This window comes from Entelurus aequoreus, linkage group LG09 (assembly GCF_033978785.1).
Source record: "Entelurus aequoreus isolate RoL-2023_Sb linkage group LG09, RoL_Eaeq_v1.1, whole genome shotgun sequence".
Taxonomy (NCBI): Eukaryota; Metazoa; Chordata; class Actinopteri; order Syngnathiformes; family Syngnathidae; genus Entelurus; species Entelurus aequoreus.
In genome coordinates, this window is record NC_084739.1 from 18,435,705 (window position 1) to 18,462,061 (window position 26,357).

The 26,357-nt window shown below is 38.2% G+C and overlaps 2 protein-coding genes across 7 annotated transcripts; both read left to right on the top strand.

Annotated features, from left to right (window-relative positions):
• The first annotated feature begins 325 nt into the window (after nt 1-325).
• Nucleotides 326-8,734, top strand: LOC133656801 (FERM and PDZ domain-containing protein 2). Its single transcript, XM_062057648.1, has 7 exons — nt 326-1,619; nt 1,779-1,994; nt 2,054-2,143; nt 2,234-2,311; nt 4,602-4,871; nt 4,937-5,032; nt 8,005-8,734. The coding sequence occupies exons 1-7, from the start codon at nt 1,548-1,550 to the stop codon at nt 8,158-8,160; spliced, it is 978 nt and encodes a 325-aa protein (XP_061913632.1). The 5' UTR covers nt 326-1,547; the 3' UTR covers nt 8,161-8,734.
• A 337-nt stretch (nt 8,735-9,071) lies between these two features.
• LOC133657224 (F-box only protein 5-like) lies at nt 9,072-25,901 on the top strand. 6 transcript variants are annotated; one of them, XM_062058272.1, is made up of 7 exons: nt 9,072-9,208; nt 12,153-12,705; nt 16,776-16,952; nt 17,066-17,156; nt 17,227-17,430; nt 21,078-21,142; nt 25,367-25,505. In XM_062058272.1, the coding sequence occupies exons 2-6, from the start codon at nt 12,206-12,208 to the stop codon at nt 21,105-21,107; spliced, it is 1,002 nt and encodes a 333-aa protein (XP_061914256.1). In that variant the 5' UTR covers nt 9,072-9,208; nt 12,153-12,205; the 3' UTR covers nt 21,108-21,142; nt 25,367-25,505. The 6 variants fall into 6 exon arrangements, with proteins under 6 accessions (XP_061914256.1, XP_061914255.1, XP_061914250.1 ...); XM_062058271.1 differs by having other exon boundaries at nt 21,082-21,142; XM_062058266.1 differs by lacking the exon at nt 21,078-21,142 and having other exon boundaries at nt 25,367-25,901.
• Nucleotides 25,902-26,357: the final 456 nt, after the last annotated feature.

Here is a 26,357-nt window from a genome sequence, read left to right on the forward strand (position 1 = left end):
TCTGCGTTTCACTTTACCATAAAACTTCCAGTTACTTTTTTAAATTTTTTTATTTTATTTTACCAGACGTTTGAGTTCACGACTTTTCGAGTATTGTAAACTCCCTCTTAACCCTTTCAAGGAACGTTCTCCTTTTTTTTCTTTTTTTTTCTCTACCTGCTAGTTCCATTGTCGACAACCGTCCATTCAATTGATCATTACACAGTAATGATTAATCACATTTTTCCCCGACCGCCATCACATTCCTGTCTGTCACACTCCAAGGCCATGTGTCTATTTCTTTACGTTTTAGTGTCTTATCTCACTGGGATCTTTCAACCCACTTCCTTACGTTTCAGCGTCTTATCTCACTGGGATCTTTCAACCCGCTTCCTTACGTTTTAGTGTCTTATCTCACTGGGATCTTTCAACCCGCTTCCTTACGTTTTAGTGTCTTATCTCACTGGGATCTTGTAACCCAAACTCATTAAGGGACAACCAAATTCCCAGGGTAAGCTACACCCAACTATTTGTTCACTCGTCAATGAAACTGCCCGTCACGGTAATCGAGACACAATGGCCTGAGTTGACCACTTATTTACAATTTTAATGCAATGGCAGGCTCGGCAAAAATGCAATCAATCTATCAAAATCACCAATCTGTGCCTGGGATTACAAAACAGTGTTTGACTTACAGACTTCAGGACAGACTCCTAAAGCAGATTTTATATAAAAAGGCTCTCCTCACCTTGTATTGGCCATTTGACTCTGTCCAGAAGATTGCAAGAAGTCATCAATCAACAGCGTGCCATCTCGGACGAAGCCCCCAAATTGTTGCGTTTGACCAGCATTCCTCCAATGGGGAATTCAAATTGCTAGTCTCTCCCAGGTTCTTTTTATGGCAATAAGATGATGTTTATATTCAATCAACAGGCAGTAGTTGGTATTTTGTGGTTTATTCTCCAAGCTTAGAGGACAAACGTGAGACCAATCTAGCACACCCCCGTTCCCTCACCCGGTCTGGCTCGGTTTCCCCTTAAACCCCCGGAAGTCCCGTGATCTTCCCTCTGTCCCTCGCCCCCACTCCCTTTGTTTAGACTACTCCGAGTTATCTCTACTCTGACACATTCCAATCTAGAAGGCTGACACCTTACTATGAGACTCAAAAGAAGGAAGAATACTAGCTATTCTTTATATGACTATAGGAGTTTAGAAAGAAGTAACACTTAAATATGGATATGATTCTGATCTGCTTCCAACACTGGCTTAGTGTAGACATAGCGTCAGTTCCACTCCCTAACACTACCCATCCAACCCAAGCACTAAACTTCATCCCGTAGTCCTGATCCAAGTCTTCATTGACAAACAATCAACATGGGAATCATTCAGACATTAGAACTCACATAGCCGATCCACCCCAGTTATTGATCTTTGAATAGTAATCGCATCTTTAGCAGCAGGTGGTGTCTTCTGGCCAGGACAGTAGAAGCCAAGAACCAGGCCCCTCCCACAGGACCAGCGGCCCAAACTGTGCGCTTCCTGCTATCGGCAAGGTGGCTAAAGCCTGGATGCATGGGGGGAGCCAGCTTCTCCATGCCGTCGACGGCGTGTGTGCTCACCACTCCAAGAAAATTGAGCAGGTGCGTTTTGTGTTGATCTCCCACATTATATCAGACATCTTCTCTGAAAGTAATCATCAGGTGGCAATGATGTGTCTGCTCTATGTGTGAGATACTGATACTGTGAGATCAGTATCTCTCCGACAAGGCGTCAAAAGCGTCTTCTTTCTTCATCTCCAGGATGCCGTGGGCCAGCTGACAGCCGGCGATAGCTTGCGACGTCGTTTCCGCCATCAGAGAAGTGCCACTCAATTGGGCAGAAAATGTCTGTCACACAGGGCTCTTAAAGCGGGATGCGGTCTCCATGGAGACACTGGGCACGGTTCAAAGACCCCCTCCTCCTTGCATTGCGAGAAGACGCCTCAGGAATCGTTCAGCTCCCAAGTGCCCTTAAAAGTAACTGCACGAATCATGTATATGAGTTTTTATAGAATCTTATCTCTGGTCTTGTTTAGTTACAGATTAAAGTGTCAGGCCAGAGGGATAGTCTGGGTATCAGCATAGCTGGAGGGAAAGGATCTTTACCTTACAAAGACCACGATGAGGTAATGGCACAAGCAGTTTTATTTCCTGCTGTTTCTCATCGCCCAAGCATTTAATAAGCAGCTTTTCTGAACAAATACATTTCATTTCAGGGTGTTTTTATTTCCAGAGTGACCAAAGGGGGACCTTCGGAAAAAGCAGGGGTCCATGTTGGAGACAGACTCCTGGAGGTTGTATAGTTACTATTGTTATTTATCCTTAAACACCAGGGGACAAAGGCTGACTTGTTCGTCCATTCAGTATGCTGTATCTTGGCCCTAATTGTTGTTGTTGTACTCCATTAGACAGGATTTTTTTTTCAATTATTTCACAGGTGTACGATACACAATGGACATTTTTTTAGTTTTATTTTGCCTAGATTTATCAATCAACTTCAATCCTGAACAAAAATACCAAACATGACTTTTTTTTAAATCCCTTGAGCCTTTTGAACAATGATGTCTCAGTTTTCAATATTTTGAAATATACGTAAAATGAGTTATTTCACTAAACTAAACAAACCTGTGACATTATTTCATCAAAAAACCTTAAAAACCAAAAAACTTAGATTTTTTGTTTGTTTAGGACATATATATATATATATATATATATATATATATATATATATATATATATATATATATATATATATATATATATATATATATATATATATATATATATATATATATATATATATATATTAGTGCAGTTCAGCTAAATTTGTTTGTTTTCTGACATGGACTTGTTTCTTCAGCATTGTCCACACGTTTAAGTCAGGACTTTGGGAAGGCCTTCGAAAACCTTAATTCTAGCCTGTTTTAGCCATTCCTTTACCACTTTTGACGTGTGTTTGGGGTCATTGTCCTGTTGGAACACCCAACAGCGCCCAAGACCCAACCTCCTGGCTGATGTTTTTAGGTTGTCCTGAAGAATTTGTCCAAACAGAACTTTCCTTTAGAAGGTCTTGTCTTTGTCCATGTGATGTCAGATGAAACAAAAATGTAGCTGTTTGGCCACAGTACCCAGCAATATGTTTGGAGGAGAAAAGGTGAGGCCTTTAAGCCCAGGAACACCATCACTACCGTCAAGCATGGTGGTGGTAGTATTATGCTTTGGGCCTGTTTTGTTGCCAATGGAACTGGTGCTTTACAGAGAGTAAATGGGACAATGAAAAAGGAGGATTACCTCCAAATTCTTCAAGACAACCTAAAATCATCAGCCCGGAGGTTGGGTCTTGGGTGCAGTTGGGTGTTCCAACAGGACAATGACCCCAAACACACGTCAAACGTGGTAAAGGAATGGCTAAATCAGGCTAGAATTAAGGTTTTAGAATGACCTTCCCAAAGTCCTGACTTAAACGTGTGGGCAATGCTGAATAAACAAGTCCATGTCAGAAACCAACACATTTAGCTGAACTGTACCAATTTTGTCAAGAGGAGTGGTCAAAAATTCAACCAGAAGCTTGTGGATGGCTAATAAATGTGCTTTATTGCAATGAAACTTGCCAAGGGACATGTAACCAAATATTAACATTGCTGTATGTATACTTTTGACCCAGCAGTTTTGGTCACATTTTCAGTAGACCCATAATAAATTCATAAAAGAACAAAACTTCATGAATGTTTTTTGTGACCAAAAAGTATGTGTTTCAATCACTCTCTCACAAAAAAAATAAGAGTTGTAGAAATGATTGGAAACTCAAGACAGCCATGACATTATGTTCTTTACAAGTGTATGTAAACTTTTGACCACGACTGTAGGTGTGCCAAGCTTGTGGCGTTTTACTCAAAAAGACCTGAGGCTGTCATTTCTGCCGAAGGTATTGCGCAAAAGCTGTGAATACTTATGCACGTGTGATTTTTTCATTATTTTTATTTTTAATAAATTAGCAAAATTTAAAACACAAACTTTTTCACATTGTTGTTTTTTGAGGACAAAAATTATGAATAAGGCTGTAACATAACAAAAAGTGGGAAAAGTAAAGCGGTGTGAATACTTTCTGTATGATATGTCCTGTTTGGCTTTAGGGTATCGTTGAACAACCTTTGAAAGAATCAGACATTGTAATTTTAAAATTTAACATGGAAAAAATCGTGTAAAATGGTGTAACTCAACAAAAAATATGTTTAAAACATCAAAACATTACTGAAAGGATAAATGGAGTCAGACTTTGGCCTCAGTGTTATTTATCTAATATTTCCATCTCAATGCAGCTTTGAAATAATGCTTGTTGTTCCCCTCTTAGACGATAGGGGGCACTGAAGTACAGACAGATGAAGCTAAGCTGCAGACACGTCCATCAATACATTAAAAAAGCAAAAACAACGCATACAAATAGATGCGCACATTCCTAATTTGTCCGTGTTGATAAAAACTTGCCTGCGGCGGAATAGAAATGATTATATTGTACGGTAGAAGATTTGTGAATAGCAATGTTTGACTGTATCCTGCTTATAAAAGTTTCATATCACCTTCCAGGTCAACAGTTTCAGCATGCAGGGAGTGACCCACCTGGAAGCCGTCAGGGCCTTGAGGAACGCGGGGAGCTGCATTAGGTTGAAAGTTCTGCGAGAAGCATCGCACCCAAGGCAGGTCGGCCAATCGGATGATGATACTCGGGATGCTGAGGACGTGTCGAGCCGACGGACGTGTAGCCGAGATGGGGCCAAAGGCCAGCAGAAGATGGAGGACGGTGATGACGGTTTGTCCAAAAAGATGGAGGCGGTGGTCTGCAACGGCAATGGCATTGTGGGTAAAGAGGAAGCCGGATACATTGTTGTTTACTAGTGTGCCTCATGTTTTATTCTTTGCAGAGTAACTTGAAGAACGACTTGAGGTGGTCCCAGCTGGAGACAGAGGCCTTGATGAAGAGAAACGATTCAGCGCATGTGGACAAACACACGATGACAGTAAGACATTTGTTTACATACTGGAGTGTTTCTCAAAGTGTGGTTCGTGGACACCCAGTTGAACCTATTGAACTGAACTCGGGGACCGGTATGGTTCATCCCCGGGCCGGATTTGGCCCCTGGACCGCCAGTTAAATAGCCCTGTTTTGGAATATTTTAAGAGTGTAGGAAGTGTTTATACTTGTATGTGAAAGCTGTGCGCAGGGCTTATAAATATTTTAAATGCATATAGAATTCATAAAAATCCTGCTTTGCGGAAATGCATCCGCCACGGGGGGTCTAGAACAGTGGTTCTTAACCTGGGTTCGATCGAACCCTAAGGGTTCGGTGAGTCGGGCTCAGGGGTTCGGCGGAGGTCAAAACACACCCGACTCATCGTGTAAATAAAAACTTCTCCCTATCGGCGTATTACGGATAAGACAACAGCAGAAGTCAGACTGATTTGCAGGTGTGTACTTTGTTGTGAGTTTATGCACTGTGTTGGTTTTGTTCTTTGAACAAGGTGATGTTCATGCACGGTTCATTTTATGCACCAGTAATAAAACATGGTAACACTTTAGTATGGGTAACATATTCACCATTAATTAGTTGCTGATTAACATGCAAATTAGTAACATATTGGCGCTTAACTAATCATTATTAAGTACTTATTAATGCCTTATTCGGCATGGCCTTATTATAACCCTAACCCTATAACCCTGGTCCTAACCCTCTAACCCAAACTCTAACCAAATAACTCTAAATTAAGTCTTTGTTACTTAGAATATGTTCCCCATACTAAAGTGTTACCAAAAACATATAACTTTGTCTTGAATTTGAATTTTTTTTAAATTATTTTTCACTAAAGAAGGGTTCGGTGTATGCGCATATGAAACTGGTGGGGTTCGGTACCTCCAACAAGGTTAAGAACCACTGGTCTAGAACGTAACCCCCGCAATAATCGAGGGAAAACTGTCACACTTTTTACTCTTTTTTTTTTTTTTTTTTGATTGCTCGTCATCAAAACATCTTTCAGTAGTCATTCCTACATTAAATTGAAGCTTGTAATGCATATGTATCTGACACATCGTGACAACCAACCCCATTATGAGAGTTGGTAGTCACCCACAAATAAAAAATGTGAACCATGCCCATTCATGAGGTCACACTACATTTAAAATATACACTTTTTATTTTGTTTTTATTTCCTCTTCATAGCACAGAGACGGCCCTTCTTAAAGTTATAAATGACAGCCGTTTAAACACAGACTATGGCAAAACTTCAGTTTTAATGCTATTGGACCTCAGTGCTGCATTTGACACTGTCAACCACTCAATACTTTTGGACAGGTTGGAAAACTGGGTGGGGATCTCAGGCACAGTTTTAAGCTGGTTGAAGTCATATCTACAAGATAGGAACTATTTTGTTTCCATTGGTGACTTTGTATCAGAACCAACCAACGTAACGTGTGGAGTCCCCCAAGGTTCAATCTTGGGGCCGACTTTATTTAACATCTATATGCTCCCACTAGGACAAATCATGCAAAATAATAACATTGACCATCATTGCTATGCCGATGACACCCAAATCTATGTAGCGCTATCACCAAATGACTATCGCCCCATAGATCTTCAGTGCCAGTGCATTGAGCAAGTCAAACACTGGATGTGCCAAAATTTCCTACAACTAAATGAAGATAAAACTGAGATAATTGTTTTTGGTGCTAAAAAAGAAAGGTTTAAAGTCGTCCAACACCTTCAATCACTGTCCCTGAAAACCTCAAATAAAGCCAGAAATCTTGGGGTTATTTTAGATTCTGATTTACATTTCGACAGTCACATCAAATCAGTAACAAAATCGGCCTACTATCACCTCAAAAATGTAACAAGACTTAGAGGGCTCATGTCAGCTCAAGACTTAGAAAAACTTGTACATGCCTTTATTACCAGTAGGCTAGACTATTGTAATGGTCTCCTTGCAGGTCTTCCCAAAAAAACTGTCAGGCAGCTACAGCTTGTTCAGAACGCTGCTGCTAGAGTTCTAACAAAGACCAAAAAATGTGAGCACATTACACCAATTCTTAAATCCTTACATTGGCTTCCTGTACATCAGAGTATTGATTTCAAAATCCTCCTGCTCACATATAAATCACTACATGGTCTAGGGCCGAAGTATATCACTGATATGCTCCCACTAAATAAGCCCTCTAGATCACTAAGATCTTCTGAGACCAATCTGTTAGCGGTTCCCAGAGTAAACTCAAATCAAGGGAGAGCATCATTCAGTCACTATGCAACAAATAGCTGGAATAAACTTCCTGAAGATGTCAGACTCTCCCCAACTCTGACTACTTTTAAAACTAGACTGAAGACTTTTATGTTCACCTTAGCTTTCAGCTAAATCATTTAATCTTTTAACTTTTAACGTCCGCACTGTTTTTATTTTTATTGTCTGCATTTTAATTTTGCTTTTATTTTCTTTCATTTCACTTTGTTGTCTGTGAAGCACTTTGAGTCTGCCTTGTGTATGAAAAGCGCTAAACAAATAAAGTTGCCTTGCCTTGCCTTGCCTTCTACATAACTTGTGGCAAACCCCAGGGATCAATACTGGGGCACATCATTTGTTTAAATCGCTCTACAAACGATACAAAGGACTTGAAGTTAGTACAGTACTATTTGCAGGCGATACAACCACATTTTATTCAGGAGAGAACACACAGTAGCTAATCAAAATTATAACAAAATAAATTCATAAATTAAAGCGATGGTTTGACAAAAACAGAGTATCCTTGAATCTCAACATAACACAAATAATGCTACATGGTAACCATAGGAGAGAAAGTCATTATTAGTTTTTTCCTCTGTGGGCAAATTGGTTCCATATCCAAACAATGACTTCAGTTCCACAGTATCAAACAGTTCTATTCCAGCAGAATATCTTGTTTTTAAACATGTCGTTTTTATTTTATTTTAATTTTGTTATTTCTTGACAGATCCCGCGGATAATCCTCACTCATCCCTCTACCTCTGATGAAGACGTGGAGCTCTTGACACAAGGTCCTGGCAGAAACCCCCCACACCATCACGTCGACATTCCAGAGAAGCGAGTATCTTCGGAATGTTTCGACAACGCGTTTTATCCACCTTGAACGCCTCCAGGCTTGAAAGCATTTATTGGACAGTGTTTGTTATTGGTAACAAACTGCACAACAGCTTCTATTAGTATGAAGTGGCATTAGACATCTGTCATATTACAATAGTAATACTTTATTTTGTTAAGTTGCACAGGCTGCATAGTGAGAAGAGATGTGCTCCAAATGTTAAAATGTTTCCCACAATAATTGTGTATGATAGCCTATTAATGATGCTGGTAATGTTAATGAAGGGCTTGCACGGGATGCCAAATGGGACAACATGAAATTATTATGTGCATATTTAAATCACCTTTTAAATGTGTCGTTAATAGATGAAATCATTAAATAATGAAATCAGGATGAAATTGATAAATTATAAATTAAATCATCAAATAATTACATGAATAAGTAATTAAATGTTATTTTTACATTGAACAAATGAATGGCACATTTATGTATTTAATTCCAATTATAGTGACTTAATTACATATTTAAGTCATTGTTGTACGATTTATTTAATTTTGTCCCATTTGATCCCTTATAGAAGAAAAATGCATCTTGGATGAAATAAATGCAAAGCTGGAAGACATTTGGACACACATTTTTTTAATGCATACAAGGCAAATAATTTGTGGTGTCAAAAGGCAAATATGGTTATTTTACTATTAGAATCATAATATATGTTTGATTGAACTCCACAAGACATTTTGGTGTTTGTTTTTGTCCTTTTTTTTAACCATTTTTATTTAGTGTGCACATAGTAGTAACACAAACAATCAACCCATCAGGTAAGCATGAAGAAAGAGAGAAAAAAACCGTCTAACAATTAGGAGCTGGCGTTCTTGTGATTGGCTGATTTTTTTTTTTCTTCACCTGCGATTTTCTGCGCATGCGCGTTCTAAAACGTCCCTACTGGTGCCCGTTGATTGGCTGGCGATTTCAAAGAGGAAAATACGTTTTTTTTCTTTTCCTTCTTAGCGCTGAATTTAAAAACGAAACGATGATGAGTTGACGAGTTTCCGACCACTAATGGACAGTTTTTAACCCACGCAGAAGGATTAAGGTATGTGATATTAATTCATACTTATACTGCTGCCAAGCTGTCCGCTACGAATGTAGACGCAACGAATAGCAAGCTGTAAAATGTGAATACAATTAAGTATTTTTCAAAAATTTAATCAAACGCTATGGTGATTTTTAATTAATAATTCTGTTTAAATGTATTTTCAAAGCCAAAATACTAGCAACTAATTCCCAAGCGTTTCGGTTGGTCCAACTGTTTTAAGCTAAGCACACTCATCTGTTTGTTGAAGTTCACAGATTCGTCATTTTTTTCATAACGCGCTCAACTAATTGGGCAAGTATTCAATATATATTACACTAAGATTACAACGTCCGGAAATAATGAGTGTGCATAGTGTGTTGCATTAGGACAAGGGTCTTCAACGTTTTGCAGGCCAAGGACCCCCAAACTGATAGCGAGATGGACCCAGGACACCCTACGACTACGATTTAGGGGTGTCCAAAGTGTGGCCCGGGGGCCATTTTTGTCCCGCAGGTTGAGTTTTGTCGGCCCACAGCATATTGTCAAAAAAAATCAAACAAAAAACCCAGTAAAAGTAAGAAAAAAGAGCAAAAAACTAATCTAATGGAAAAAAAGCTGAAATATTGATACTACAGTACTAGTGATATGCTTTGTAACTTACAACACAATCCTAACATAAAGTTGTACATTTAAAACGACAAATGGAACAGAGAAATTACCATTTAACATCACTGTTACCTTTAGGGAGGAGGGCGGATGGAAGAGCCTCGAGAATGCTATTTCACTGGTCAGTTACAACTTGAAAGAAGGTTAAAGATGTTAACTTGAACTGTATTGTAAACTTCAAAGAGCAGCATGGTGCAAATATTACACACACACACTTCTTGAGACCTCCGAATAATGCCTACCTCTTTCGGACCACCCTTTCTAAATATATAAAGATTTGTATTTACAACATTAATAATATATAAATACTATGCAAATATAAAAAAAGCTTGTTGTGAAAAATGAGTTGGAATCTCACAAGAAAAAGGTCACAATTTCACAAGAAAAACTTAGAATTTTGGCAGTGTTATAATAAAAGCCGTAATTTTACTCAACGCAAGTCTAAATTTTACAAGAAAAACTGAACATTTGTGCGATGTTATGATAAAAGTTGGAATTTTTACTCAATAACAGTCGCAGTTTTACGAGAAAAGCTTAACATTTTTAGCAATTTTATGAAAAGAGTCGTAATTTTACTCGACAAATGTCACAATTTTTATAAGAAAAATAACATTTTGGCAATATTATAATTATAATCCGAATTTTACTCTGCAAAATTATGACAAAAGTAATAATTTTACTCAAAAAATGTCACTATTTTACAAGAACAGCAAAAAAAATTGGCAATATTGTGATAAAAGTCAGAATTTTATATGATAAATGTCACCATTTTGCATGAAAAACTAATACTTTTACATAAAAAAGTAATAATTTTACAAGAAAATATTGCAATATAACAGAAACAATTAATTTATACATTTTGGCCAGAGGGGGAGCACTTCAAATTTTTACACACACTTATTTCATATGTTGGCCAGAGAGGGAGCACTTTTAAAACCGACACACAGTCAGTTTGAAAAATCCCTCCTTTTTGGGACCACCATAATTTTGATAGATTTCCCCACCAGGGGTGCAAATGAGACATTCTCTATTAGATGCAATGGTTTTCCATATTGGGACCATGATTTTGGTCCTAACTTCTTCACCGGTCCTCATATGGAAGGTACTTTTCCTTGTTGATGTCTCAAGAAGGGTAGAAATACAAGAACACACACACACAAACGCACACATACCGGGCCAGCTTTCTTACTGTATTGTCTCCCTTAAACTGTTCCCCCTCCAACCTGTGGTAACTAGGAACCTATACATTGCAATCCTATTTTAACAGATGCTACAGTATACCCTCGTTTGAGCGCTTTCATGAATTCAATAGTGTTTCTCACCTTTTCACTTGCAACCTATTTTTTTTGCAGTCGTATTAAAACAAAAAAGCTGAAAACTCGTATTTATGCACTGCGCAGAGGAAGAAAGACAGATTTTTATTGAATTAAATTGCTGGTCCTCGTCTGTCATTGTGTTTTGCTCTGATCATCCAATCAAATCCAGTTTACCTCTGGGCAGCTGAAGGTAGAGTCAGGGTAAGGCTGGGCCACATGAAGCAAACAACAATTAATGGCCAATGCATTCACATCTTATTTGAATAAAATGCAACCAACACTTTAGTTTGAATTAACAAAAAGAAACATTTTCTGCTCTCATTTTCAACAAAAGCACAGTAACCAACATTGTACGGTAGATTTACTTGCTACTTCTGCTTTTGTCTTTCAACATAAAATAATACAAAATCTCCATCCCCATCTCCGTGTATACATTGAATGTCACAGATGAACAGCTTCTAGATTCAAGGCTAAATCCTCCTATTATACAGATGAAAGGGCATGTTCACCACTGTGTTACATGGCCTTTCCTTTTAACAACACTCAGTAATTGTTTGCTGCTGTAGCACTGCAGCTGATGACGAGGGGCGCTGTGAATTACAGCTATATATATATATATATACACACACACACAGACACACCCCCAGCGGGCCTTTTGAATATCTCCCTAATTGTGAGGTCTCAAGGTTGGCAAGTATGGTTCCCATTGGGACGTCAATCTCCGGAAATTACCAAAGGTATTCAGAGCGGAATATTCAACATGTCTTAATTAATTTGTTGCATTTTGTGATGTTTAAACTGTGTTTTTACGAACTTTGCGGATTGTAAATACGATCGGATATGGCTTAATGGATACAATGAACCACAATTAAAGTTAAAGTACAGATGATTGTCATTAAGCATATAAAGTCACCTTGTTTTCCCACTCTACTGGTACTTTAACTAGAAATATTATCACTGTTTTTTGTCTCCTTTCCCAGAAAAATAAAATAAAATACAGTGATGAGTGTGTTCCATTTATGAAGACGCTAACATGAAGTCTGCTCAATACGACATAGCCAAGGCAAAGAGGAGCATGGAGAAAGGCCTTCAAGTGGAAGATTCACGTTCCAAAGACCCCCTGGCCCTCAAACCACAGTGTCCCCCTGCTGAGAAAGTGGCTAAGGGGCTCCCCTTCCATGACAGCACCTTTGCAGGAGTAAACAACAAAGAAAATCGAACCCTGAAGAAGCATGACAGGACCCTGGAGGAAGTGCTGGAGGACAGCGGCTACACGTCTTTGTACAACAGTCCACTCGAAATAGACGACAACCCCCCCAAAAGGTGGTCTTGGTGTCAAGAGGGCACAGGTTCCGGCTGCGGAGTGCCACTGTTGGCTTATTCAACCCCTGTGGATAAAAGCAGGCAGCAAGCGCTGACGTACTCCTCGTCGTCCACGCCCTGCCAGCACCACGACACCCCCAACTTGCCCATCTTAAAGTTCCAGCAGGCCGTGAACGAAGCCCTCGCCAGGAGTTATCCTGAGACAAAGAGGTGTGGACTTATTGCTCTCTGTCAATTGAAGACTCTTTGGGCTGTTTGTGCTTGTGTTGATCAGCTGCATTCCAGAAAAATTGGATTTCATAGCGACGACTAGTCAAGATGCGACATACTGCGGCGACTTGCAACATAAGGGTGCATCGAAACACCACCCACAACAAAGATTTGTTCAACATCAAAAGAAGGGTTCAGCAAATCATCTGTATGGTTTGTACATTCAATAATTAAAAAATAGATCAATATATAGCTCTTAACTGCTGTTAGGCATAAAAATATATTTTAAAACTAGATTTGATATGCTCTATTGCACTCAAACCAACATTTTCGTTCTGCGACACCTACAATTTTATATTTAAAGGTGAAATTTTTCCAAACATTTGAACAAATTGGCTGTATTATTATGTCTTTGTACAAGGGTCGCACAATATAAATCTGGCCGACGATAGAGCTTTGAACACTATCGTTTTTTTCGTGATAATACATTTATTTATTTATTTATATTGGTGACACATTCTATCTGTGTCCCGCAAATGAACGAACGCATCTTCAACATGCTTTAGAATTCTATAATGGCTACCGTCCGTCTTCCCCCCACTGTAAAAAGCCTCCTCTAAGCCAGAAATTCTCGCCTCCATGGAAGCAAATAAACTATGTTTATTACGAGGACGAAAAATAGCTAAAAAATGATATACATATGGTTAGGATCGATACAAATATCGAAAGTAATGAACCAATTATAGTATCAGTACTGTATATGGTCGATACTACAGTGTTGGATGGATATTTTCTATTATCAAAAATATTTTGTCGTTTTTGTTATTGTCTACAAACTCAGGAAATAAGTCTCTGGACCAAAAAGGTCTAAGGGCAAAAACCAAAGGATTTAAATCAGAGCATGTAGTAGAAAATATTCAAAAATTGTAGTAGATATTGTAACAACGTCATCTTGTGTTATTGTCCGATTATGATTGTGATCAAAAATTGATTCACTTGTAATCTTTAAAAATGTGAAGTATTAGATACTACCGATACCACCCTTGTAATAACTTGCTGTTGGATCAATACCCAAATTTGTAGTATTGCCCAAAACTAATTATGTAAAGTATCCAAGCAACCGAAGAATAAGTGCTTTTTACATTTTAACATAAGTGTAGATAACATGTTACAACAGAAAGTAACCAGATACTAGCAGTTAATTAGCAGGTAGAATAATAATAGTTTTCAAAAAATAATACAGCTGGAAATTACGCAATGTTACTGCATATGTCAACAGCCAAATAGGAGCCTTTGTAACCCATTTTAAAATGGTTATATTATTATTTACATACCAAATAATCTATTGTGTTATATTTAGTTATCGCAGGTGACTGCAATATACATCACAATATAGTTTTAAGCCCACTTCGCCCGTCCCTAATTTGTACTATTACCACACATTTGAGACTGTGTTGTTTTTTCCAAAAACTTTTGATCCCCTGAAACAATTGAGGTACTTTGGAAATTTAGTTTTTGGCTCATATTTTCAGGCTGTCAAAAGTATTTGGACAAAGTCAGTCTATTGTTGTGTCGTTTTGACCAAATACTCATGACAGCCTGAAAATATGAGACACAAACTAATTTTTAAAGTAATTTTTTTTAATAGTACTTCAAATGTTTATGGTCTCAAAAGTGGTGAACAAAACAACATAATGATCAATGTTTGTGGCTTCATTTTGCGTGTCTTAAAAGTATTTAGACCAAGGGTGTCAAACTCATTTTAGCTCGGGGGTTACATAAAAAAAACTCTATTCTGAAGTAAGCTGGACTGGTAAATTTACAGCGTGATAACTTAAAAATAAAGACAACTTCAGATTGTTAGTATTATACGTTGTATTTATTTTTCTGATAGACCATTCTGAAAATATACAAATCATGTTTTTTTTACACTTATATGTTGATTACATTTTTTTTATCTATCAAAAGATTATATGAATAGTAATATCAAAATCAAATTACAAGATGTCATTGTTTTAATTTACTTATTATTTCCCAACTGATGTTCCAAAATCAAGTAGTTTATTTTGTACATACTGTATGTAGCATTATCTACAAAAAACTTGTCAATTTGGACTAATTTAATGAACCACACATGAAGTTTGAATGGGATACATATTATTTCAGCATATTTATGTGCACCCAGAAAATGTGTCCCCAGTCATAAGTACAACACGAAAAGTACAGATGATCAAAAACATTGATTTGGGTAGAAATGTCACAAGTTAAATTACCAACAACCCTTCCATCCATTTTCTACCGCTTGTCCCTTTTGGGGTCGTGTGGGGTGCTGGAGCCTATCTCAGCTGCACATGGGCGGAAGGCGGGGTACACCCTGGACAAGTCGCCACCTCATCACAGGGCCAACACAGATAGACAGACAACATTCACACAACAACGTCTTTGACAATTCAGACATGAACGTAACAATCCACATTGTGTAAACTATAACTCATAAGCAGTAATAGTGTCTAAACATGGAAGTCTTGCCTCTATCTTAACAGGGCACATAGCTCCGCCCTGTCTGAAGTCCTGCTAGCTCTTGCAGATACAAAGAATTGCTATTGCGACATCCAGTGGACACATTTAGTACAGCGATTTATTTCATTCAAAAATTTCATCACATTTTTTAATTTAGCACACTCCTCTTGTTGGGGTCGTATGTTTAATACTCCTAATTTAATGTCAGGTTCAAACACTGATGACATCTATTAAAACAGATGAGAAGCAAGGAATCATGCAGAGACAGAGTTAAATTTTGCTCAATTGAGGAGACACGTTATTTGGGCTGTATTCTAGTTACAGATACAAACTACGTTCTAAAAGTCCAGCCCACGTGCTTCCTCTATTTATTTGGGAGGTCCCTGTTACATCACTGAAGCTGTCGCTGAGGGAAGGGGGTAATCTAGACAACTCCAGTTAGACACAATATATGATTATACAAAAATGCAAATGTGTTGACGCTAGTGCTATCGCTTTGTCTGCGTCCCGGTACCCGATGTACGGCCTTAGCAGTCAGCAGGCCGAGTCTGGACACAACACTGATAGAGATGGCTGGCAATCTTTTGGATTGCCAGCTTTGCACAGACACAAAAATACCACTTCAGCACATTTGACAATAATTTATAGCAACGGCCTTTAAGCATAAAGTTGTGTGATAATATATACATAATTATTGTAACATTTAAACAATGTCATAATACTAAAGCCACTTTCTCCAAATACTGACAATTGTATTATTAATTGCATATCTTCTCTCTTACCAAACTAACTAACTAAAATCATTTAAGTATGCCGTTTAATGTAATCAATATTTGTTTTGTATTTGTTGTGACATTTTCTTTATTGTTCTAAAGATGCTTCGCCGACCCTTAAAGTCCTGTAGAATTTAAAACCATTTAGAAATTGGTCTAAAGCAGGGGTTGGGAACCTTTTTGGCTGAGAGAGCCATGAAAGCCAAATATTTTTTTTCAAAAAATGCTCCGTGAGAGCCATATAATGTTTTTTAACTCTGAATACAACTCAATGCATGCATTTTTAAGTAAGACCAACATTTTTAGAGTATAATAAGTCTCTTAATCTTTTTAACAACATTGTTATTCTGAAGCTAACCGATAATAATTAAAATACTTCTAAAATTAATGCAACTTTTTGAACAGGTGCGGTAAAAAAAAAACATGTGGATGGATTAAAAATGCATGAGAATGTTTTATATTTTGAACGTTATTTTTAACACTGTGTTTACCAGCGGAATTATTCATTACTTATCGTGTTAAGCAATGTCAGTTAAGATTTATCTGAGAGCCAGACGCAGTCATCAAAAGAGCCACATCTGGCTCGAGAGCCATAGGTTCCCTACCCCTGGTCTAAAGCGAGGAAAAAATATAACAAAAAAAAAACAAAGACAAGGCTATTTCTATCGTCGTCGGCCATGTTTTTTGTTTACGTTCAACACTTCCAATTTTTCTGGAACTCAGTAAAAATGTTACATTATGCTGGTGTTTTAGTCATATTAATTGTGACTTTATGAGACTCAGGTATGACTGGAGCATCATCTCCAAGGCGGCCAATGATTATCCCTTGCATCAGGTGATCGGGCGCCATATGGGCCTGGAGTACGTCGACGTCTTTTCATCTCTTCTGTCCAAGAACATGGGAAGCATCCTGGCCAACATCCTGTCCCTGCTCGGAGACATGGACCTCATCAGGTACCTCATGTTTATTATATAGGAGCACATAGAGGGCTGCTTGTGGACATTACACTACATGTATTTGTTTCGGCATCCTCCTATTTATGTTTGGGTTTTTCCCCAACGCACAGGTGCAGGATGGTGAGCGGCACGTGGAGGAAGATCATTTGTGAAGACGACGCTGCTCTGAGAAGGTGTAAGCAAGCTGAGCAGATGCTTCAGGTGAGGTCACTTAAAGGTGCCTGCCACCGTTTCAGTGCAGAGGTACTAACAAACTTCTTCTGATTTTTAGAAGATTAGTTCTGTGAAGCGAAAAGGTTGCGATCTGACGAGAGACCAGGTTGTGTCCAGGTTGGTGCTATCCTCTACGCAGAAGGTGGCCTCGCCACACCCACCATCACCACCGTCTTTGTCAACAAGCTGCGGCATCAACAGACGCTCAGCTCCCGCACAGAAAAACAGCAAGTCTACCTCGCGCTTTATGGACTTTGTGCAGGTCAGTGAAAAACTGTAATGTCATGTCACAATACTCACATGGTTGTTTGGTCGAGAAGTATTTCTAGTGCCCGCTTTTGTTTTTTGGCCTTTTAAATACATCAGGGGCTGTTCGCAACCTTTATACGGATGCCTAGGGGGCGCTAATTTTACAATGTGCTTTGACTACTACATTCTGCACTCTTACGGCTTACAGCACGTAATGATGTAAATGCCCGTAAGTAACATGTGCATGCGCATTAGCTTTGTGTGTTGACAGATAGGGCTAGGAAATAAAACAATATCAATATGATAGACATGTGCTCATTATTAATAAAAATGTGTTTTAAAAAAGCTTTCTATATCGTGGTGTCCAAACTATGACCCGCGGGCCAAGTCTGGCCATCTGGCGTCTTCAATTTGGCCCGTGAGACGTCCATCCATCCATCCATCCATTTTCTACCGCTTGTCTGTTTCGGGGTCGCGGGGGGTGCAGGAGCCTATCTCAGCTGCATTCGGGCGGAAGGGGGGAACACACTGGACAAGTCGCCACCTCATCACGACCTCAGGAAACGTCATGAGGTCAATAACAAATCTGGCCCGAAGTGTGATTGCAATTTATTTTAAACATCTTAACAATCTTGGGGCTGTAAGTTTGCTCTCGTCTTGTGGCAAACGTGGGTAATTCAGATCAATTACCGTGAATTGTGCACTGAAGGAAACCTGACCTAGGGCTGGGCGATATGGACCAAAACTGATACCGTGGTATTTTTAGCCCGAATGGCGGTATACAGAATATACCGGTATCTTAAAAAACCTGCAAAGGGCTTAGGTTGCCTAAGTGTTTTATGGCTGGATAACCAGTGTTGAGAGTATTTAGATTATTTGTGTTATTAGTAGTAATGTAACATGTTGTTTATTCCTATAGAGTAATTAGTTAGCCGTTACTATGTCAAAGCAGTTTTTGGTCATTTTGTTCATTAACGTTAGGTTCATAGCCTCACGCTTGTGCGCAGGGATAGATGTAGCTTCTACTCGCTCACTGTGTTAAAGGTCGCTGAGTGTTCGGTTTAAAACTACTTTTCAGCCACCCAGCCGCTATACTACAGTAGCTTAGTCCGCACAGGCTATGAAGAGAGGCACTTTCAAGCCGAGATGTCGATAAAACATTTGACACATCTAGCAGCGGAGAGGAGCTATCGTGAGCTGCTATGTTAAGTCGCTAACAGAAGTGAACGACATAAACAGATGAGATTCGTGATAAAGTCGCCACAATAAGAGATATACGTTCTCAAACAAATTAGTGTAGTTTAAATAAAGCTGCAGTCACTCACCAATAGCCAAATGCAGTTGCTGGCCAAAGTATTTTGATTACAAAACTTGAAGGAGGTCGTCACGGAAGTAAACAAGGTAAGAGTTGAACTTTCACATACTCTTAAAGGCCTACTGAAACCCACTACTACCGACCACGCAGTCTGATAGTTTATATATCAATGATGAAATCTTAACATTGCAACACATGCCAATTCGGCCGGGTTAACTTATAAAGTGCAATTTTAAATTTCCCGGGAAATATCCGGCTAAAAACGTCTCGATATGATGACGTTTGCGTGTGACGTCACGGATTGTGCAGAAGTATTAGGACACCATTGTGTCCCAATACAAACAGCGTCTGTTTTCATCACAAAATTCCACAGTATTCTGGACATCTGTTTTGTTGAATCTTTTGCAATTTGTTTAATGGACAATGAAAACAGCAAAGAAGAAAGCTGTAGGTGGGATCGGTGTATTAGCGGCTGGCTACAGCAACACAACCAGGAGGACTTTGAGTTGGATAGCAGACGCGCTACCGTGAGTACGCAGCTTTCCTCCAAACATTTAATCGCTTGCCCGTCCGTGCGTGCCGCTATGTGCATGTCACGTACGTAACTTTGGGGAAATATATGTGCTGTATGAACTTTGCGGAAGTGAACGGTACTTTGGGCTGTGGGATTGAGTGTGTTGTGCGGGTGTTTGAGTTGTATTGGTGGGTTATATAGACGCGAGGGGGAGGTGTTTCTTATGTGGATTAATTTGTGGCATATTAAATATACCGGTAAGCCTGGTTGTGTTGTGGCTAATAGAGTGTATATATATGTCTTGTGTTTATTTACTGTTGTAGTCATTCCCAGCTGAATATCAGGTCCCACCCGCCTCTCACAGCATCTTCCCTATCTGAATCGCTTCCACTGCCCTCTAATCCTTCACTTTCACTTTCCTCATCCACAAATCTTTCATCCTCGCTCAAATTAATGGGGTAATCGTCGCTTTCTCGGTCTGAATCGCTCCACAACCTGTGACGTCACGCTACTTCCGGTACAGGCAAGGCTTTTTTTTATCAGCGACCAAAAGTTAAGAACTTTATCGTTGATGTTCTCTACTAAATCCTTTCAGCAAAAATATGGCAATATCGCGAAATGATCAAGTATGACACATAGAATGGATCTGTTATCCCCGTTTAAATAAGAAAACGTCATTTCAGTAGGCCTTTAATATCCAATTAAAATTAATTATATATCCATTATATTAATATAATATGTACACATATATATGTATAGGCTATACATAAATGTGTATATATGTATATATATATATATATATATATATATACAGTATATATATATATATATATATACAGTATTTATATACAGTATATATATATATATATATATATATATACTTCTCTCTCTCTCTCTCTCTCTCTCTCTCTCTCTCTCTCTCTCTCTCTGTGTATATGTATGTGTATATATATATATATATATATATATATATATATATATATATATATATATATATACATATATATATATATATATATATATATATATATATATATATATATGTTGTTGTTGTTGTTGTTGTTCTCACATAAAAACATGAAGAATGAAACTAAGTTCTCAAGTCCCGGTGAACAGCATATACAGTATAAGTGAGGATAATGAAGAGTTCAGACACAAAAACAGATAAATTCATTGTTCTTGTTTGGAGTAAATCAATATTTTTGCAGAGCTTTTCCATGAAACAGCCATTCTGCTGATGTGGGTTGCCGTTGAATCGTTTTAGAAAACCAAACTGACAGTCCCAATTTGAAAAATGCACATTTATTACAAAATGGAATTTTGATAATTGTGTACAATATTTTCAGCAAAAACGGATAACTCCAAAAAACATTTTTTCTTTGCAAAACAGACTAATCCTGTATTGTGCCAGCCTGGCCCTTAACATGAGTGAAGACAGATCAGCTTTCTGAGGAATGCTTATTCCATCACTTAATTAACTAATTTAATCCAAACAAACACATTTTTTGAGGTGATCCCTGGAGGAGGTCCGGAATTTACATTAACCACTGCATCATGACATCACATTGACAGCTGCATCACAAGACAACAACAGCAGAGTTGCTTCATGACCGCTCAGATTTATCAGAATAGCGTCTCTTTTTGCGCCCAGTAGGCGAGGGCATAACACACTCACTGATTTCATCAAAGTTACTCATTATTGATTATATAATTTCGTTACAATTACGGCAAAACAGACTCAAAGTGAGTGAACAAGGGCTGTTAGATGTTGGATGACGTCATCAAATTTTGATGCACTGATTGGTCTGACGGATTTGTCTGTTTGTGCCAGAAAGAGAGCATGGTGCTTGTCGGTTTCTGAACTAAAATGGAAAATTCAACAATGAAATGCGAAAGGTAAGTCATTTTTTTCAGAACATTTGATTTTACCTCCTGGTAGAGAAACTATTTTGTGATACTCAAAGCTCAAATTGGAGGTGATGGCGTTTATCCCTTTTTTGCGCACAAACTCTGCAAATATTAAATAGCAGCATTATATATAATTAAAAAACAGAGATGAAAGTAGCATAAAAACGCAACAGAATAAGATACGGTTTATAGTACTATTCATTAGCTTCTCTCTGGACTGTTTTTTGTGTATGCGCTTCCTGCATGTATGTGTGCATGAGACAGCGGTGAGTGACAAGCCTAAAAACCGAACACATTTTCCAGACGGAGCAATTTTTATTTAATATAATTAGTAATTGTAAAAAATTCAGACATTTAAAAAATACCTGTTATGTTAAACCACTAATGGTAACATAAGCTGCTGGTGATCTTGTTATATTTTTTGGCGTGGAAAAATGTAACTTTTGGCGAGTTGCAAACATCCCCTATGGTTTAAACAGAAAATACATTTACTAGCATGGAAAATTAAGATACTTTGATTAAATATTCAATATTTAAAAATGGCATTTTTCATTTAGGAAGTCAAGCTAGTGCCTCTTGTTTTTAGGGGTATCAAAAGTATTTGGACAATATGACACAAGAATAAATTTACATTGTCCAAGTACTTTTGAGGTCATTTATTCCTGACCAAAACGCTAAATACTCTGGGCCTGATCTACTAAGATCCAAATAGTGTGTGCAAACTATAAAATTGCTTGAACAATTAGTGGGTGTGTTGCGCGTGATCTACTAAGACTGCTTGTACAATTAATAACTGGGGCAGACCGCCCTATTTAAGTGAGGTTTTTGCGTGGACATCATCATCGGCGGTCACTCGAACGAGTATGACGATCCTCCTGGTAGGGGTGTATCCCTTTATGGAGGATGCCTGTGCGTGACTTTGTTTAACGTGGGGAGACTGGTGCACAGACAGTCACCACACGATCCTTGACAGAATCGGGTCAGGGTCCAGTGGCATGGAGTCCAAGACCCCTGGGGACCCTTTTCTGCTGCAGCCTTCTTCCGCCATCGCAGCCGTTGTGGTAGTTCTTAAATCTACCGTCTTCCGCCTGCTCCGCCGTTGAGGTCTTCACCGTATGCCTGGCTAGGGGGCAGTCAGGTACTAGGCCTTTGCCAAGGGCCCCCTGAGGTAACAGTAGTAAAGGGGTTAACCTCCTAGTGCCCCAAGACCCCATAGAGGAGCCTCCACTGCCGGATGCACTTTAACGTCATGCCCAGGACACAATGCGTGGACAACATTAGACTTAGACTTAGACAAACTTTAATGATCCACAAGGGAAATTGTTCAACACAGTAGCTCAGTTACAATGATGGAAAGTGTAAGGATGGAAAGGACAATGCAGGTATAAATAGACTAATATGGCGATAAAAAATCTAACATATATACGAATATATACATAATATGTGTACAGAATAATATATCTACAGATATATTATATTATGTCTATAACATATATACAATATATACCAATGATCATGTACAATATTACAGTATATACAGTATATGTGACAGCAGCAGCATAAAATAGAGAGTTAACATGGCTGTTAACATGGAGACACGCATTTTCCTCCACCTTCATGTTATCATGCTGCTACCAGTAGTGTTTTGCTGTTTTAAAACATGCAGCAGACATGCACCACTTTTTATGGGCATTTTAGAAGCAGCCCTGTAGTGCATCTACAACGGCACTGTCACGCCAATTTTCTTCCCATCACAAAAACCTTCCTAACCCCCATCTACTTCCGGGGTCATTTCCGCTTACGTCAGTTCCTCTTACGTCATTGGCAGCGATCGATAGCACTTCGTTTGACTCTTTTTTATAATACAGCGTTAACGAAACGCCTGAATTATCAACAATAATGTTGATTTAAAGTACAGACATTTAACATTATATATTAATTAATATTACTGAAATGTTTCAACAATAATGTTGATTTAAAGTACAGACATTTAACAGTATTATATATTAATTAATATTAGTGAAATGGTTTCAACAATAATGTTGATTTAAAGTAGTACAGACATTTAACATTATATATTAATTAATATTACTGAAATGTTTCAACAATAATGTTGATTTAAAGTACAGACATTTAACAGTATTATATATTAATTAATATTAGTGCAATGGTTTCAACAATAATGTTGATTTAAAGTAGTACAGACATTTAACATTATATATTAATTAATATTACTGAAATGTTTCAACAATAATGTTGATTTAAAGTACAGACATTTAACAGTATTATATATTAATTAATATTAGTGAAATGGTTTCAACAATAATGTTGATTTAAAGTAGTACAGACATTTAACATTATATATTAATTAATATTACTGAAATGTTTCAACAATAATGTTGATTTAAAGTACAGACATTTAACAGTATTATATATTAATTAATATTAGTGCAATGGTTTCAACAATAATGTTGATTTAAAGTAGTACAGACATTTAACATTATATATTAATTAATATTACTGAAATGTTTCAACAATAATGTTGATTTAAAGTACAGACATTTAACAGTATTATATATTAATTAATATTAGTGAAATGGTTTCAACAATAATGTTGATTTAAAGTAGTACAGACATTTAACATTATATATTAATTAATATTACTGAAATGTTTCAACAATAATGTTGATTTAAAGTACAGACATTTAACAGTATTATATATTAATTAATATTAGTGAAATGGTTTCAACAATAATGTTGATTTAAAGTAGTACAGACATTTAACATTATATATTAATTAATATTACTGAAATGTTTCAACAATAATGTTGATTTAAAGTACAGACATTTAACAGTATTATATATTAATTAATATTAGTGAAATGGTTTCAACAATAATGTTGATTTAAAGTAGTACAGACATTTAACAGTATTATATATTAATTCATATTTTTTGCATGTTACCACGAAGACAGAAGTTCGCAGCAGCGGCCCTAACACTCCGCTTGAAATGTTGCGAAGCCTGCTGGTGTTTGACATAAGTCCCCTGGCACAGATAAAGACGAATATCATCCAGTGACACCACCATTTTCAGGAGATTTGGATTTATCGATCGCTGGCAATGACGTGAGAGGAAATGACGTAAGTTAGAGGAAATGACGTAAGTTAGAGGAACTGACGTAAGCGGAAATGACCCCGGAAGTAAATGGGGGTTAGGAAGGTTTTTGTGATGGGAAGAAAATTGGCGTGACAGCACCCACTTTTTTAGTGCGCTAAAGTTGAGCCCTGTGAGATGCTGGCACTAACTCGAGCGTGCGCTGGAATGTGCTAGAAGCAAGAAAATGCATATTGTGAGGCACGTATTTCATATAAATGGAAAAAAGGAATGTAATTACAAAACGCTAGTAGACACCCAATTGATCACTTGAATTTGTTTTAATCAGCTCCTTGATTTATCATCAGCTAAAAATTCTAAAAAAGATTTGCTGAATAAATATGATACATTTTCAACTGTTCATAGAAGTTGACACACACATAGGACAGAACTGCAGCGCGATCGCCTCCTTTCTCACAGCTGTCTCTGCGCAACGGCCAGTTTACATGTTTTTCTAGACGTACTAAATATAGATGCCACCGCTTTACCCCATGTGGTATGATGGACTGCCAGTTTACACGTTTTTCTAGACGTACTAAATATAGATGATGGACAACGGAGCAGCGCCCCATTGGCTGGCAGCTTCGGGCCAAATGCCTGCCCCCTCCCCTCCTGTTGCAAGTCTTGTGGTTTCTGTGTAAAATGTTTTGTGTGCTTATCACCCCCTCCATAGGAGCCCAGTCTGAGATCGACTTTTTTTTTTTTTTACTCATCCTCAATACTAATGAATCATATTCGGTACTGTACCGCCTCTAAAAAGAACCATGATATTGAGGTACGTACAGAGGTACGGCCCAAAAAATATCATTGTTTTGTAAAACTCTTAAATGAAAATTTCTTAAATGAAAAGTTTGCACTTCAGTCACATCTTCATGGTTTTAATTCAAATACATTGAGGTGTATAAAGGTAAAATCCTATTGGTTAACTTCTTCTGAATATATTTTTTAAACAAATATGCATTTTAGGAAGCCTTTTTCGCCAATAAATTGGGTATTAAAAAGAGAAAGGTCTGATTACTGTATTGTGACTTTGTTGTTCTTCTGCACCTGTTTGTTAGGTGGCCAGCAGCCTGAAGCCGCACGAGTCTCTGCGGCGATGCAACCGCTGTGGGTCGCCGGCCACGCACAGAGCCGAGGTCCGGCGGGCCAGGTGCACACGGCCGTCCTGCCAGTTCGACTTCTGCACCCGCTGCCAGGAAGCCTTTCACGGCTCCGCCCCGTGCCGGGTGGTGGGGTCCTGGTCCGACTTGGCCACTTCCAAAGACGCCGTCCTTCCGGGGAGCGCCCGGAGCAAGAGAAATTTGAGGAGGTTGTAAGGACACTTTAAATATTGTGTTTTTGTTCATATTTTAATATGCACTGTGTGAATGTGAATGTTGTCTGTCTATCCGTGTTGGCCCTGTGATGAGGTGGCGACTTGTCCAGGGTGTACCCCGCCTTCCGCCCGAATGCAGCTGAGATAGGCTCCAGCACCCCCCGCGACCCCAAAAGGGACAAGCGGTAGAAAATGGATGGATGGATGGTTGTAAATATTGCCTTTCATATCTTTCTAAAATCTTTCTTTGTAGATGTAAATATTTGCTTCGGTTTTTACTGTACTGAGATGCCTTCTTAAAAGATGTATTTCTAAAACTTCACTTGTGCGTTTGTGACTCATTGCTCTATTAAGTTGAACTTGCCTTGTGCAATCACAGGGTTATTCAAGCGAAATTCAAATAGGTGCCGAAACAGAAAATAAGAATCTTCTCAACAAAAGAGAAATATGACTTTAGGAAAAGAACAAAAAACCTGGAACATTTGTATGTGCGTACAACAGTGTTTTTCAACCGCTGTGCCGCGGCACACTCGGCCGTGAAATACAGTCTGGTGTGCCGTGGGAGATTATGTAATTTCACCTGAATGTGTTACAAATATTTTTTGCAAACCAGTAGTTATAATTCGCAAATGTGCCGTTGTTGAGTCTTTGTGTTCTCTAGAGCTCGGCAGAGTAACCATCAGTAGGTGGCAGCAGGTAGCTAATTGCTTTGTAGATGTTTGTCGTGATCCCAA